This window comes from Gymnodraco acuticeps, unplaced genomic scaffold (assembly GCF_902827175.1).
Source record: "Gymnodraco acuticeps unplaced genomic scaffold, fGymAcu1.1, whole genome shotgun sequence".
NCBI classification, from domain to species: domain Eukaryota; kingdom Metazoa; phylum Chordata; class Actinopteri; order Perciformes; family Bathydraconidae; genus Gymnodraco; species Gymnodraco acuticeps.
This window is the reverse complement of record NW_022990274.1, coordinates 4,885,558-4,901,841: the sequence shown is the minus strand read 5'-3', so window position 1 is coordinate 4,901,841 and position 16,284 is coordinate 4,885,558. Positions and strand designations below refer to the sequence as shown.

The 16,284-nt window shown below is 39.7% G+C and overlaps 1 protein-coding gene across 5 annotated transcripts; it reads left to right on the top strand.

Moving 5' to 3' along the window:
• The first annotated feature begins 816 nt into the window (after window positions 1–816).
• On the top strand, window positions 817–13,878 carry LOC117549473 (leucine-rich repeat-containing protein 3-like). Of its 5 annotated transcripts, XM_034221427.1 has the most exons (3): window positions 3,075–3,253; window positions 4,087–4,651; window positions 11,478–13,878. In XM_034221427.1, the coding sequence occupies exon 3, from the start codon at window positions 11,816–11,818 to the stop codon at window positions 12,614–12,616; it is 801 nt and encodes a 266-aa protein (XP_034077318.1). In that variant the 5' UTR covers window positions 3,075–3,253; window positions 4,087–4,651; window positions 11,478–11,815; the 3' UTR covers window positions 12,617–13,878. The 5 variants fall into 5 exon arrangements, 3 of the variants coding, with proteins under 3 accessions (XP_034077320.1, XP_034077318.1, XP_034077319.1); XR_004569488.1 differs by lacking the exons at window positions 3,075–3,253; window positions 4,087–4,651; window positions 11,478–13,878 and adding exons at window positions 817–901; window positions 1,790–2,016; XR_004569487.1 differs by lacking the exons at window positions 3,075–3,253; window positions 4,087–4,651; window positions 11,478–13,878 and adding exons at window positions 839–1,262; window positions 1,790–2,016.
• The last annotated feature ends 2,406 nt before the right edge of the window (window positions 13,879–16,284 follow it).

Here is a 16,284-nt window from a genome sequence, read left to right as displayed (position 1 = left end):
GGTTTGAGACCCACAGTGGGTCCCACTGGCTCGCACCTTGGAAACAACCTGTACTCCTTCGTAGCGCAAATGACACCTGGAACACTGGGACCAGCTGACCTACATTGTAATCACATAGGGGACAGCAAAACGGAATTGAAGTGGTCGGTTAAACCCACTTGTCGAATCCTATAATTACTGATTTTTTGAGTGTTCTCGCCAAGGTTATCTGGAAGATTGACATTACTCTGTGCTTTTTATAATCTGCACTCAAGTGTTACTCAAAGAAGCCACATTCAACCCCTACTTCTAGTTTCCATTCCGACATGGGGAAGATGTAAGCATTTCATCCAATCTGTTTTTTCCACATTCAAAAATCTATTTCTTTAATAAAGGCACTGATGGCCAAAATAAATGATAAAAATCAAAGGAGTATCTACATTTCTTGACCAACTGTGAGATTTTGCAGCAGTACAATTAGAGGAAAAATAAACAATTGTACTCATTTTGGAAAATGTAATGCTTATTGCTCCATTGCATGTGCAGGCATGTACAGTCAATCTGTCGAGGCTGCATGGAGTCTGACCCTAATTACCATACTGAGGCAAATTGGACTCATGGTTGTGTTGACACGCAATGAAATGTATAGAAAGTTATCTATTGAAACACCACTGACGTTAACACTTGCTGGTAGATGATGCAAACATTTCCACTGCTAGAGTCAGTCCTAGAAGTAGCACTACCTGTAGGAGCCAATTAACACTCCTACCTATAAAGGTAGGAACCTATGTTTGTGGTTAGAGGTTCCGCCGGAAGGCCATACAGTTTTTGACCACACACGGACCACACACAAAGAACACACACACACACACACACACACGGAGCACACACACAAACACGGGATTACAAACATTTGCAAAAGGTATTGTGTGAACCGTAATATCGTATATGGTGAATGAGAGAATGAAGCAAGTTAAATGGAAACCAGTGAAAAGGAAATACATGGACTGTATCGAACTGGAAACTTTGTTTCTGACTTTTATGCAGCAGCAAACTTTGTGTGCGTCAATTACGCCAACATAGCGGATCCTCAGAGGCTTAAAGCGTTGGCTTAGCCTCTACACTACCTATTGTAACCTCTGCATCCAGTTTGTGAGAATAAGCCTCCACGGTTTCCAGTGCAATTACCAGCCGAGTACAGTGCAGACCTGGAGCTGACATCTTGATCCACTGCTGTGCGGACTAATTCCCCAACATCCCCCCCGTCTGATACAGCACTCGAGGTGATTGAAATAATCAATGCAGCCGGTCCAATGTGACAAGGTCTTACGATGGGCCGTGTTATAAGAACATTGATTCCCTATTTTTATTTTTTTTACTGAATTCATACTGCAGGACTTACAATTAACAGGGGGTTGGTTCCCGTTCCCCCACTTCCTTACCCTTATTTCTCACGCGCTTGCTCCAACTAAACCCATCTATTGACTTAATCCTCAATTTTACATTTGTGAAGTTTTGTGAAAGCATCTTTTATAACTGCGACAACTTTACTTTTCTATGGCCACACAGAAATATGAAGATCTGGCAAATTGCCCCAAAGTGCTTATTTTGTTAGCCCCCCCATAGTTGGTGTCTTCAGGAAAACATTAGACCAGGATGACACACACAGACTCACAAGCAGGAAACAGTAGTGATGCTGTAGTGGCAGGTCATAATTGTTGTGACTCGACAGTTATGTTGTTTACTCTTGTGTTTTGATCTTGTCACTTCCTGTTTTTATTTTGAAAGTAATCCTTCCCTCTCATTCCAGATCCCACATTTCCTGCCTTTGTGTGTTTCCCGCCCTTGAGATTGCTTGGCCCTGCCCTGATAGTTTTCACCTGTGCCCATCCTCCTCACCTATGAATAGCCCTTGTGTTTCTTTAGAGGTTTCTCAATACTCTAATTCCCCCTCCTCGACTCCTCGACTCCTCGGTCCTCCGGTAGTGACCCGGAAATGAATTTCAGCGCGCCATTTTGAAGGACATCTCATTTCTCTAAATGCACTTCGAGGACCGAGCATCGAGCATCGAGGAGGCTCTCTGGAGGAGCTATAACCGAGGAGACACTGATGGGTCCTCCACATGGTCCTCCACGGCTCCTCCGCGGATGTATTTCCGGGAACGGTGGAGGCGTTACGCACGGCTCTGGCACGGCCGGACTTATCTCAGCCAATGACAGCTCTGCATGCATCCCCTTGATATTATTTTAGAAACTGCTTTCATCGCGACGCGATGTTTACAGTGAGAACAGCTGTGAGGTCCGTGCAGAAAGCAGAGCAGTGTGTAAAATATATATCACTCAGTATAACAGGCCTACATTACACTCTGTATTTGTATGCTTTAGTTTAGTAGATATAACAAAGAGTCGATATTTTTCTAAGACCATTTAGTGCTTCACATCATAAAATACACAACGGCTGTAGCCTGATTATGCTTTAGGAGCTAGGTGTGTGTGTTGTACAGTGTGTAGGTGTGTGTGTTGTACAGTGCGTAGATGTGGCGGACAGACGGGTCTCAGTTAGTTTGGTGTCCTCTGCTTACTTGTAATACTTGTAAATACAACGTTTGGCCCATAATTTCAATTCCCCATTTCAGCGACCAGAGAGAGAGGGGGGGATATATCCAGTCTCTGTCTCTGATTGTGTTACGTTATTATGAGAGTGCTCTCTCATACTTGTTTGATTCTGAAATTGTATTTATATAAATATATATGTGTGTGTGTGTGTGTGTGTGTGTGTGTGTGTGTGTGTGTGTGTGTGTGTGTGTGTGTGTGTGTGTGTGTGTGTGTGTGTGTGTGTGTGTGTGTGTGTGTGTGTGTGTGTGTGTGTGTGTCCCCGCATATGTAGCCTGTTATTGTCTCATTATACCGCACTGTCAATTAATTAAAAGTATATATATAAGTCTTCATGAACACATCTGTCCATCAGACAGAGGGCTGCTGTGCCTCCTGTCATCATTAATGGACGTCTCTTTAAAATGACCGCTCAGAGGAGAGGATTTCTCATTTCTCTAACCGCCTGCTGCTTCCCCTCCTCTCTCCTCGGTTCCCCTCCTCAGTCCTCCGCTCGCATCTCCTGTGGGCGGCACCAAGTCTCGAGGATAGGAGTCGAGGAGGGGAAATTTGAGTATTGAGAAACCTCTTTTGTCCCATGTCAGTTCGTTATGTTTCATGTCGTGAGAACCTGGGCCTTTTGACTCCTGAAACTTTACTTTGAGAAATATACCTTTGTCAAGTAAGTTTTGTTTCGAAGTACGACTTAGTTTTTGTTATTTAACAACATTCTATTTTTGGACAACTGTCTCCGAGTTCTGCTTTTGGGTCCTGTGTCTCAGTTCATAACAATAATACCTTGGCTAATAATAGGCTTTGAATAATATGAACAAACTCCTCTGTATAAGCCTTCTGAATATAGATAGGAATACAACTATAAAGTGTGTTGTATGCAAGTGCAACTTTACAAATGACTATTTAACATGCAATACCATTTGATACGATTGTATGAAAAAAAACAGAACTAATGTTGAGAAAATGCCCTATATGGATATGTATTGTAAAATGCTGCTAACAATGACAGGTGTAGAGTGTAACACATTTTGGATTTAAAACATTTCGGAAATTTTAATATGCAAATAATATAACTTATGTTAATTGTTGGTGAATTTAGACATTTTATGCAAGCAAAATAGCCACTGTAGAATGCACATATTTCTGCAAAATACTTCAACTTTTAAATCTGCACAAGTCTTCCATTTGTGTATTAAAATATACACAGTATTTTTCTTTTACAGCATTTGTCATTTATTGTTGTTTGTATATTGTGTATTCTTCTTTATTATAGTTGTATGAGCTGTGGTGCTGGTTTCCTTAACTTTATGCACCACTATACACCAAATAAAATGACTTACTTTAATAAATACTGACTAAACAAGTGAGGAATAAACCGAATTATGATTAAAAAAAACATGTTGTTGCCAAAAGTCATTAAAATAGCTAGCCTACATTTCTTGCTTTCTTATATTTTTTAAGAACACATTTGTGATGTTCTTAATGGTTGATTATGTCTAGGAGAGAGAGAAAGCAGAGAGGAGGTACACACTACACAGGAGTCAGAGAGACAGGCAGACAGCAGAACAGCAGCAGTTCCAATCCACGCGCAGCCGGGACTCCTAGGTGCCGTGTGCGCGCAGTCTGGAGAGAGTGGCGCGTGATAAATCAGCCCGGTGCAGCTCCGCGAGACCTCGCCTGAACACCTCCACCTCTGCCACCCTTATCATCGGCAGCAAGCTGGACTATCGTGCTGCGTTTCATAAGAGGACGTTAAAAAGCCGCGTGTGGGGATACACATCTTTCCACTCGGAGATTTTAAACTTCGCCGCGTGAGGCTTCGGAACTTCTTCATTCCCTCGCGCAGATGTGGACGCATTGAGGAAGCTGCACTTTTTTCCTTTTATAGAATATAATTGTAGCCTACTATTTATTTCCACAGCGGCTCAGACTTCTTTCAACCATGATACAGATGTGATATGAGCAAACTGCTGCTGCACTATCGACGATATGTCCTCAATTGGTATACCTTGATAATAAATAAAAAAGTAGCTATTAATTAATTCCAGGATATAACTCTCTCTCGGTAAGTACTCCACCATTTGTACTTGATAATTAAGTCATTAGTCTGTGTGCGTTTGTGTTTGCTTAGGTAATGTTTTAACCACAAAACCACATGTGATTAAAATCCGCAATATTATAAACGCCACGAGACTGACTGTTTACTCTGCACTTAGGCACCATTACCCTGATTACATGTTTAATCTTCCCCCCAGGTTTTACTTCCGCTTAAGGTCCACTTAATATTTATGTTAGGATAAATGCTATTCATTTAAAATTCCTTTCAAAACTGAAGAAAAATATATGTTGCCTATTTACATTATAGCCTACATTTCATTTAGCTGATGATACTTTATCCAAAGTAGCCTACTTACAATAAGTGCATTCAACCAGGGCCGGTCCTAGACATTTTGGTGCCCTAGGCGAGATTATGATTTGGTGCCCCCCCCCCCCCCTTCAAGCAATACACAATAGAATATATAAAGAATACATGAAAAATCTCTACAAAAGACCAATACACTACAAAAACTGAAACATATTGACATGTTGGTTATATACATAAAGAAGGTTTCAAATGTATTCATTATTGTTTTAATTGAGGGGTGGACGTCACATCCTCTAGGGGGGTCCGGGGGTATGCCCCCCCCAGAAAGATTTGTTTTAACATTTTAAAGTAAAATGCTTCAATCTGGTGCGCTTTGAGCAGAATTACTAGAGACTAGATCTAGAGGGTACAACTCTAAACACCCATATGAAAAAGATCGGTTTACATTTGAATAACCAAATAAGTATGTGAACATAACCAATCACCTACCATAGCCAATAACAAATAAATGTAACATATTTAATTTTTGTTGTTCATTTTTATCTTATTTTACCTAGTTAATATTTATTTATTTATGCATTTCTTTAGGCAAGGCAAGGCAAGGCAAGGCAAGTTTATTTATATAGCACTTTTCAACACAAGGCAATTCAAAGTGCTTTACAAAAAATGAAAGACATTAAGAAAATGGCATTTAAAATCAGTCATTAAAAAGAAAAGCTAATAAAATAAACATTAAAAGAAAAAAATACATGGCAGTCAATTAAACATTAAAAGAAAAAAGTACATGGATAAAAGTTACAGTGCAGTCTAAGATATGAATAGTTCAATTAAAAGCAGCGACAAAAAGAAAAGTCTTCAGCCTGGATTTAAAAGTAGTCAGAGTTGTAGCGGACCTGCAGGTTTCTGGGAGTTTGTTCCAGATATTTGGAGCATAATAACTGAACGCTGCTTTACCATGTTTAGTTCTGACTCTGGGGATAGAAAGCTGACCAGTCCCTGAAGACCTGAGAGATCTGGATGGTTCATAATTTAGCAGGAGGTCAGAAATGTATTTTGGGCCTAAACCATTCTGTGCTTTATAAACCAGCAGCAGTATTTTGAAATCTATTCTTTGACACACAGGAAGCCAGTGTAAAGACTTCAGAACTGGAGTGATGTGATCCACTTTCTTAGTGTTAGTGAGGACTCGAGCAGCAGCGTTCTGAATTAGCTGCAGCTTTCTAATAGATTTTTTAGTGAGACCTGTGAAGACACCATTGCAGTAGTCGAGTCTACTGAAGATAAAGCATGGACAAGTTATTCCAAATCCTGCTGTGACATTAGTCTTTTAATCCTAGATATATTCTTTAGGTGATAGTAGGCTGATTTAGTAACAGTTTTAATGTGACTGTTGAAACTCAGGTCAGAGTCCATGACTACACCTAGATTTCTGGCTTTATCTGTTGTTTTGAACATTGCACACTGAAGCTCAGTGCTAACTTTTATACGTTCTGACTTGGCTCCAAAAACCATTACCTCAGTTTTATCTTTGTTTAATTGGAGAAAGTTCTGACACATCCAGTCATTGATTTGTTCAATGCACTTACTCAGTGTTTGAATTGGAGCTTTAAATATCTCCAGTTTTAAACTATATTTTTGGTTTACTGTCCTATAGTATTGGAATGATTTCAAACCTGTTTTTATTTATCCTAATAATTATAAAGGTATGCCTTGGAAATATTTGTTAACATACATTTTGAGCAAACCGTTTGAGACCCACTGAGATAACTTAGACTAAAGTGAACTATCTAAACACTCAGAGTCCTTTACCTCACTGAGCTGTAGTTATCAGCCTCAATCCAACAACAATCCGTGGTACCGATGCGCGCCTTCTCTCTCTCTCTCTTGCTCGCTTGGAGGCTCGCACGCACTTTGGCTGTGAGCTGCAGGTGCTTGATAAGTCAACATCCCCCACTTTCATCACTTACAGCGCCCATCGTACAGGGCAAATGAAAAGTGTAACCGGGGTGAAAAGGGTGTTACCTTGACTTAATTATGAATGTTGTTACATCAAAGCTGAAAATTAGGATGAGCCAAACAGTCAAAAATGTTGTTTTCCAGCGCAGCGACCCCCCCATGCCCCCCCCCCCCCCCCCCCCCCCCCCAGATCTGGCGCCCTAGGCGACCGGCCGGTCTTCTGCCAAAGACCGGCCCTGCATTCAACCATATATACACTCAAAAGCAATAATTCTGCATCCTATTTATAAACCACACTAGACTAAGTGCTACTGCATTTAGCTTCAATTTAAGCCATGCTTTCTAAATGCTACATACCGAGGAGAGAGATTTTTATTTTTATTGGCCAAGAGGCTGTCTTAACAGGTGGGCTTTTTGCTGTCCTGACATTTAATTGACAATTTGCCATTCAATTTCATTTTAAGAGAAAAAGAGCACAATATGCATGTGTAAACCTTAAAGGGGACCTATCATGCAAAATGCACCTTTGGACGTCTTTTATACATGAATATGTGTCCCCGGTGTTCCAGGGAACTCACCAAGTGTCAGAAAACACAACCCTCTCTATTTTCCTCCTTCGCCAAATCTCTAAAAAAGTGGCTGAAACGGATCTGAAAAAAAACGGATCCAGATTTCAACACTTTCCTACGTCACAAAGAGACGTGCTCTGCTTATTGGTCAACTCTCCACCTATCAGGGGAATGAGCCACGGCCACGTGCATTGCCGGGATCAATACCAACCATCCGGGAGCAGGCCAGTGAGGACACATCCAATTTTGAAGCTGTAAGTTTTTATTTAGCGGTGTTTTTCCTGATAAAGCTATCTCTAGCTTGTAGTATGTAGCATGTAGCTTTGCCGTATCAATGTCGCCTCAAACCCAAATAGTAATCGGTTAGGTGTTTATATGTTTTTATAACATTTTATATTGTACGCTCCGCAGTCTTTGCTTTGTCTTTTATTTTAATTATCAGGCATTTGCTAACATGTTCAGACATACTGCCGTAATGGCCATCTGTGTGAAGGCTGTAAAGCCACGCCCTAGCCGATAACACAAGTATTTATTCTCCTATTTATTAGTATTTTGTATCCTCTAAAATCATATTGAGTAAGTTATAATAACAAACGTAATCTTCTGTAGGTAAGTGCCGTTTTTTGCAGCGTTATATGTAAAAGCTTTTGTGATTGTAGTCTGTAAGAACGATCAGATCTGTAAGCTAAGCTACGCTACGCTAATGAGACATGCCGATTTTTGCAGCGTTATATGTAAAAGCTTTTGTGTGTTTACTTGTTTACGCACATGAATATAAATGGGGGTGTGTGAGGATACAACACTGTGTGTATGTATGCGAGGGGGGACACACACCACGAGTAAAACGGAGCTAAAGCCCCGTTGGTCTGTTGTTGTTGACAAGGCCTTACCTAGCAACAGGCTAATTAGTGGCTAGCACTCATTACAGTTAGTCTACTGAGCTCAGCCCCTCTCCAACACATCATCTGTATTGAGTCAGAAACACAGCATGCACGTTACGGTTCAAAACTAACTCAGATTGGAAAAGGCTAAGCAAAGAGCTTTGCTAAATAGAGAGTTTTAAGCCCCATCTTTTGGGATTTCAGACGATATTTATCCAAATAGTATTTTCTCATCCTGAATACTAAATTGAGATGATTTTGTTCTAACTATGTTTTCTTCTTTACAGGCCAGCACCTCACATACTTACTAATTAGTGACAATTTGTACATCCTTTGCTATTATTTACATTTTTTTTTCTCATGGCGGAAATGAAAGACTGTACCTGGCAGCCCTGCACTACAATGAAAACGCTGAGCGTGCACAAGCCACTACATCCCCTGGAAACCCTCTGTATAAACTGCAGTTCCCAAAGGCCAGGAAGGGAGAATGCAGAGCAAAACCAGTAAAGACTGACCCCACATTCCGTAAGTGTTTAAAATATTTATTATACAACTATTTACAAATATAAAATTAGAAAGAACTTTCAGTTTTTTACATGCATATACTAATCTAAACCACATTTTTTGTTGTGCTTTTTTTTAACATTGCACAGGCTACGTGGCCAACTTGATGGACCTCATCTTCGACCAAGTCTTTGTGGACCCTGCACCATTATGAGCGACCTGACAGGGACGAGGTCATCGCCGGGTATGCTACACGGTTCAATTTGGCTGCTGTCTGAACCCAACATCGACATTTTGCGGATCAGGAAACTCCTGCCTCCTTGAGGACAACGCAGACCGGAATCACCACTCTGATCCTGCGTCCAAGGAAGCCCCAGCACCAGCTCACAAAGCTTCTGTAGGCTAGATACCTGTGACGCCTGAAATCATTAAAAAAAATATTTAGTGTAATTTATACAAAATACAAGTACATTTCGTTTTTTTTTTATGGGTTCAAAGAACCGTTCATTTTGACAATAAAGTTCAGAGTTGATATCAAATGTGTCGTGATTATTCATGTTTGGATGGGTAAAGAATATTCTGATTTCAAAAGCATAAGGTTGTGTGTGGACTTTTTTTGTCGTACACATGGGTGTGTTATGCCATTGCTGTGTAATAATATATATATATATAATAGTACATGTACAATGAAAGATTGCATAAAGCCATATACACCAGTATTTATTTCCATGAACAATATTAGCATTCGTTTTACAATTTCAGTCAAAAGAAACAAACCACTCACTGCTCTATTTGCCTCAACTGTAGTCCACCATGTTCAGCTCTGTAAATATTCAATGCATTCTGCAGGGAGAACACATTCAGGCACACAGGCTCCAATCCAGGATGGTCCACCATACAGGTTATAGAGTCCTCAAGTTCCTGCATCCGTCTTGACACCTAGTGTGATAAAGATATATTGAATGACATGTTAAAAATGTATTCTCTAAACAGACAACTTAGTGAAGCTATCAAAAATGTTACCTGTGGTATCGCCATGCAGCACATTCTCCGTTCAGAAGGTATCGTGGCGCAATTTGCACATGTACACCTGTAGAAAGAAGTCAATAACTGAGCTTTTAAAAACACATGAAACTACACACACTGCTGACAACTGAGGTGTTGTTGGAGTTATACTTTTTATCACCCTAAGTTATTGAACTTTCCAACGGTTGTTGCACGATGTTGGAAGAAAAGGACTGTAAACTATTAATAAACGCAATGAGGCCATTGTATATATGCTGAAAATATGAATGTCTCCCTTTATAAATATATATATGTATCGCTGTTATTGCGTTACAAGCTCTAAGTTATAAACTGTACACATAGCATTCTTGCTAATTAGCCAAAATATGAACGGAATAAGTAGCAAGCATCGTAACAGAGTAAAATAAATAGGAACAACAGCTTGTCAACTAACCATTCAGAAACGTCCTGCTGCAACCGAGATGTTTCCACCTCCACCAAAACCTCCGCTGCTTCAGGGTCAGTCTCTGGATCAAATTGATAATACGCTTGAACACATGCATTGCTCTGAGATGACATGTTTATTCCACACTCGTAATCACAGCAAGCATGTTAACGTGACTCTCACCGGCTCATGCCCCCCTCTTCTGCAGGGGGCGTGGTCAGCTGCTGCTCAGAATTTTCAAAGACAGGCTTGGAAAAGAGCGAAAATGAGCGAAACGAGGCATGGCTAAAAAATGATCTGTTTGGTATTTTGAAAAATAAAATGTATAAATATACCTTATATAGGTATGGTCATACACTATATCATTTAAATATAGCATGATAGGTCTCCTTTAATTTAGCATAGTATAATTAATGATGCAGTGGTGTCATAACATTTAACTTTCCCTTTGTTATGAGTCCACATCATGTCCACCCCCCTTGCTGAGCTCAGACTGATGAGCTTATTTAAGACTCTTCTGTGCCCAGAGCGTCAAAGCCAAAAGGTAAAAGAAAAGAGAAAAAAAGAGAGAAGAGGACACCGGCTCCATGGGGTGGATGACCTCGAACACAGTGAGGGGTTCATGGTGTGAAGTTGAACACTTTATCCCAGCAGAGGGTGCGCAGTCCTACAGCGATGATCCTCCTGCAGGACAAATGGAGACATTTCCCAGCACGCACCTATTCTTACCAAGCCTGTAAATGAGAGACAGTGTTTCAAAAGAGGGAACCATCCAAAATAAATATTTCCACTATTGTTGGGAGAAAGGTGAAAATAAGCTGCTTTGATATGCACCAGTATGCAGTTGCATCAGAGGTTCATGTCATGTAACGCCTATGCTAGACATTGCAGAACACAATTATGTTTTCCTAATTGAATGAAAATATGCTGCTGATGACCCAGGAGGAATGTGCCTCCTGGTTGTGAAATGGATTCTTCCCCGTAATTACGTTTACACTTCTTGTCAACATTGGGGAAAGCATTTTTTGGCAAGACAGAGCCAATGGCCAGTGCACTTATAGAAGAGTTTGGAGGATTATTTCTACAGTATTGCCTTCCTCAGCTAAACTGAAAAAGTCAATTATTTTTTTGTTCAAGAATAACACTCTTCTCTTTGTTTCTTTCAGTGCACAGCATGCCAGGCTGATACCAACGCCTCACTCTGAACTCTCCAAGGCTTTGAACATTGTCACAATAAACCTGAGATTACTCAGGAATATGCTCAGTGAGCAGCTCAACTTTTGGAAGAGCTCTTTTGAAATCTACTTCAAAAGATTCTGCAGAAGTCTATGAAATCAAATTTGAAGACTTTTCTCATGATAAACCCATATGTTGCCGTGCATGAACTGATGATTTGGGCCTTTTCGAAAGCTAATGAAGCTGGAGTCATCACTATTTAATGCCAAGAGACAAGCGGAACAATGATTAATTATACCTGACGCAATTTGGGGAGGCACTGCTGATTATGCAGAAGGTTGGCGGGCTTGATATGCCCAGGAAATCCTCTATCCTTGATGGCTTTGCCGTGATATGGTGTGTGGTCTTTGGATTATTCATCGTAATTGCACCAGTGATGGCTTGTCCCACGACTTGTCACTGCATGGAGAAGAGTGGAAAGACCGTGGTCCAATGCATTTCCCGTAACTTGGACATCATACCACCTGATCTCCCTAGGGATACCGTCATCCTGCTTTTGGCGTCCAACCACATCACCCACATCCCCAACCAAGCCTTCAAGGACCTGCACTACCTGCAGGAGCTGGACCTGTCCAACAATGACATTGAATTGGTGGACCTCGGAGCTTTCCAAGGCATTTCTGACAGCCTCCTTTTTCTGGATCTATCAAACAATCGGATCCAAAGTGTCCCTAAAGAGGCATTTGCGCGACTTCGGGCAAAAATTAGCCTCTCGAACAACCCGTGGCACTGCGAGTGCACGCTGCAGGAGGTGCTGAGGGAGCTACGGTTGGACCCTGAGACGGTGAACGAGGTGATGTGCCACACGGCGGTGCAGGAGGAGTACGCTGGCAAACCGGTGATCCAGGTGCTGGACTCAGGGATCAACTTCTGCAACTTCCACCACAAGACCACCGACGTAGCCATGTTCGTCACCATGTTCGGGTGGTTCACCATGGTGATCGCGTACGTCATCTACTATGTGAGACACAATCAGGAGGATGCTAGGAGGCACCTGGAGTACCTCAAGTCACTGCCAAGCAGTTCTCAGATCAGCAAGGACTTTGACACCATCAGCACTGTTCTCTAGCAGGGCCATATTTATGTGAAAACATTTGTGGTTTTGTTCAATGACTAAAAGCTGTTGTAAAACATAATCACCAGTGTTTCTAAGATTTATCAGTTCTTAAAATCGGTGAAATCGACTTTTTAAGCCCTGTAAATGATGTCCTTTTTCTTATTACTGGCACACAGGGAAACATTGATAGCACAAAATAAACAAAATCTCCTAAAAGTCACATTTCTTTGACGGATGATAGATCAAGACTGAAGAGATAAATGTCCCAGCTCTACTGTCGATCCACAGTCTAGTTGAATTTTCTCTCGTGAAGAATGAGTCCCCTTGATACTTTTTATTGATTGATTTATGTTGTTTGTGTCACACTGTCAAGATAAAGGTCATTTTACTTTGACATATGAAATAGAGCAACAATCAGTTTGCATAAAACATGCAAAACAGCCCTGCCTCCAGGAAACTGGAAAACAGGAAACTACTGACCCAGGAAATAAGGTTACGCATTCAGTCAGACAAAATGTATTTAAACAAGAAATTGTTGGCACACACTTCCAGCTCTGAAGTGTTTTTCGTATACCAAACATGATCTGAAGAAGCATTTCAGAATCATATACCAATGACCAATGAAAAGATGATCTGAAAGATCAATGTCAATATGACATAATATTACCAATATGACTTGTTTTCACAATACAAATGGTTATATTGTTTTATATACACTTTCTTAATTTTTCAGATATTGATGATATTTAGATTTTTAGAGCAAACAACAAACAATCCAAAGTAAAGAAGAACTGGTTCAAACTAATTTGAACTATTAGTTAATCAGAATCTAATATTACACCCCTCCACAAAATGATATCATCGTCCATTGTTAGGTATCACCTAGGTCTAGGACATCGTAATATGCCAGGTTCGCCCAACTCAAAATGAAAATGTCAAATCTACACTGCTATATCATCCAGTACACCACAGCATAATTTAGAGGAGCCTTTATATTATGACATCTCAAAAGAGTCAATTATAGCACAGGTAAAAAACAAGTCATATGAAAACCCTTCGTGTAAGAGTATTGATTAATGCAGCTTTGTACCAGTCACCTTCAGAGCAAATGTCATGGTCAAAAATTGGTATGAAAGTATTTATGTTGAAGATTATGTTCAGACATTGTTTCTGTTTTATTTGAAACAGAGCAACAAACCGCAAATAGCTAAGTTAACATGACAATTACAACATTTTATTTTACATAACATAATAAAAACATAATTCATTGGTTTCCACGTTGATTGTTGATTGTGTCCAAGTGCCTACTGTCTGGGGCACCTACACCATAGCACTGTGTACTAAGTTGGACAATGTAGTGTCAAGTCCACAATCGCCATTGCAGAAGTCATTCTGCCACAACTTATGCCTAGCTAGTTTCTATTCACGGCTGGGTACTTAATACATGAAAGGTATTAAAGGTCCAATGTGTAGGATTTAGTGGTGATGTGGCAAATTGCAACCAAGTTAACCCCTTGGCTCACACCTCACTTTCCAAGCAAATGGAGAACCTATAGTGCCTTCATGTAATTTAAAACTCAAAAGGCCCTTTCTGGTAACCTAATGTTTGGAAAAGGGCAGCAACAAAAATACATGGCGATTGGATAAGCAATGTGTCTATCAGCATCCTTCATAGGCTTTCTTCTACCAATCAATTCAACAAACCATACTCATATGCAAACTCTCAAGCCAGATTACCTTGCGCAGGTTCTGCACATCCTTGTAAGAAGTGTAAAACAATTGTTTCCTTCGAGAAAAGCATCCAGTGCTTTGCATCAATTAAATGTTGTGTCCCAACCACTGCTGTTCTGACACCAATGCATTACTTAGAGCCTGATAGGATGGATATTTGCCTTATCTCTGGTTATCAGGAGTATCGACCTGCCATGCATTGTAACCTCTCTTGAGTCAGAGATTGGTTTGTCAATTTTTAGCCACTTAAGAATCATGGTGGAATCCATGGGAGAGTTCCTACTCACAATGTAGAAATTAAGGGCTCATTCTAGAATAGGTTGACAAAACCCAACAAGTCTTTATTTTACAGTAATTAAATCATAGTGTATGAAAGTTATATTCAGAATGTCCTCTAATTCCTACACACCTTTAAAGCCCAATTCCCCAGATATTTGGAACTTTCTAAAAAAAACGAGTGCCAGAACAACATAACAGAACAAATGTTTCAATATTAATTTTAAATACTTTTCTGTGATTGATAATCTGCTGTCTTCATGTAAAGATCCCCATTAATATAGTCATTTAAGCAGGTTTAAATAAGGACAAATAGTTCATTTCAACTAACACTAGTCAGTGATTTGTTTTTAATGTTCTGTATTTGCATCTGGCAAAGTAGTCTTTTTTTGTACAACTGTAGGTCTATTTGTTAAAGTAGTATCTATCTGTCTGTGCCGTTTTGACCTGTCTACAACAATGTTTGTGCTGGCCGATGTGAACACAACTTTAACAATCTTAAAGGAAGCACATGCCATCTGTGTTGTTAATTTGTACAAAAGCTAAACCAATATCAAAGTGTTTAGATGTATTTAAGACCTTGTTCAATGTTTTTTCTGCATCTGTAGAAGAGTATGAGTTGTGTATGTCTGCGATGAAAATGAAAGGGCTCCAATAAATGTGTTTGTGATAATAACAACAATTTTCTATCTTTTTCAGTAATTACTGTTTGTTTGTTGGATTTCATGGATTTTATGGTTACCCTACCAGCATTTCAAAATAAAAGTTATTTTCCAGGACCCTTCAGTATCATAATGATTATTTCTACTTGGCTAAGTATTTTCTGAAGAAAGCCAGAGAGATTTAAACTGCAAGAAAACATTATTTAAAACATTGGGAAGCGACGCACTCCAGCCTCTTGTGGCAAGAAGGAATAATACTATTTTCCTGAAATGGTGTAGGACAGGAGTCAACAACCTTTTTTAGGATGAGGGCTACTTTCAAAAAATAAAACAAGTCGTGAGCTACTTTTACTCGTCTTTCTTTAGTTTTTTTGCAGTGTATATATTTAGCACATTTTAACATTATTATATGCTTACCTTCAACCTTTGTGTGCTGTTTGGGTCTGTGGGACCAGTTTTCAGTGTTTACTAAAATAACATGTATTCAATTAAATTATTTTAACCTGCTTTATTTGGGGGTGGACCTCACCTCCTCTAGGGGGGCCCGGGAGCATGCACCCCCGGGAAGATTTTTTTTAAATGTTGAAGTGAAATGCATCAATCTGCTGCACTTTGAGCACAACATGCATTTATTGATACATCTCTCAACACTCTATGAAAGGGAGCTGTATACTTTCAATAATCCATACATCTTTAGAATATGATCACAACCAATAACAAATCATTTAAACTTGTTTATTCTTATCTTATGTTACCTAGTTAGCATTCTTTCTTTCTATTTATGCATATTTTACTAATCACTCCCCTTTTAACCTGTTAAGCCCCAAGCCTGTTTTTCAGGTCTCAGGCTCAAAAAGGACATTCCCAGAACAAATGACTATAACTTCACTTCTAAAAGGGTTAAATTAATATTATTTTTTTTCTCAAAACAAGGTTAGATCAGTGAGTTGGATGTAGAAGTGTCAGAATCAATATAGATGTTTTTATTTTAGAGTAAATTCAGATTGAACA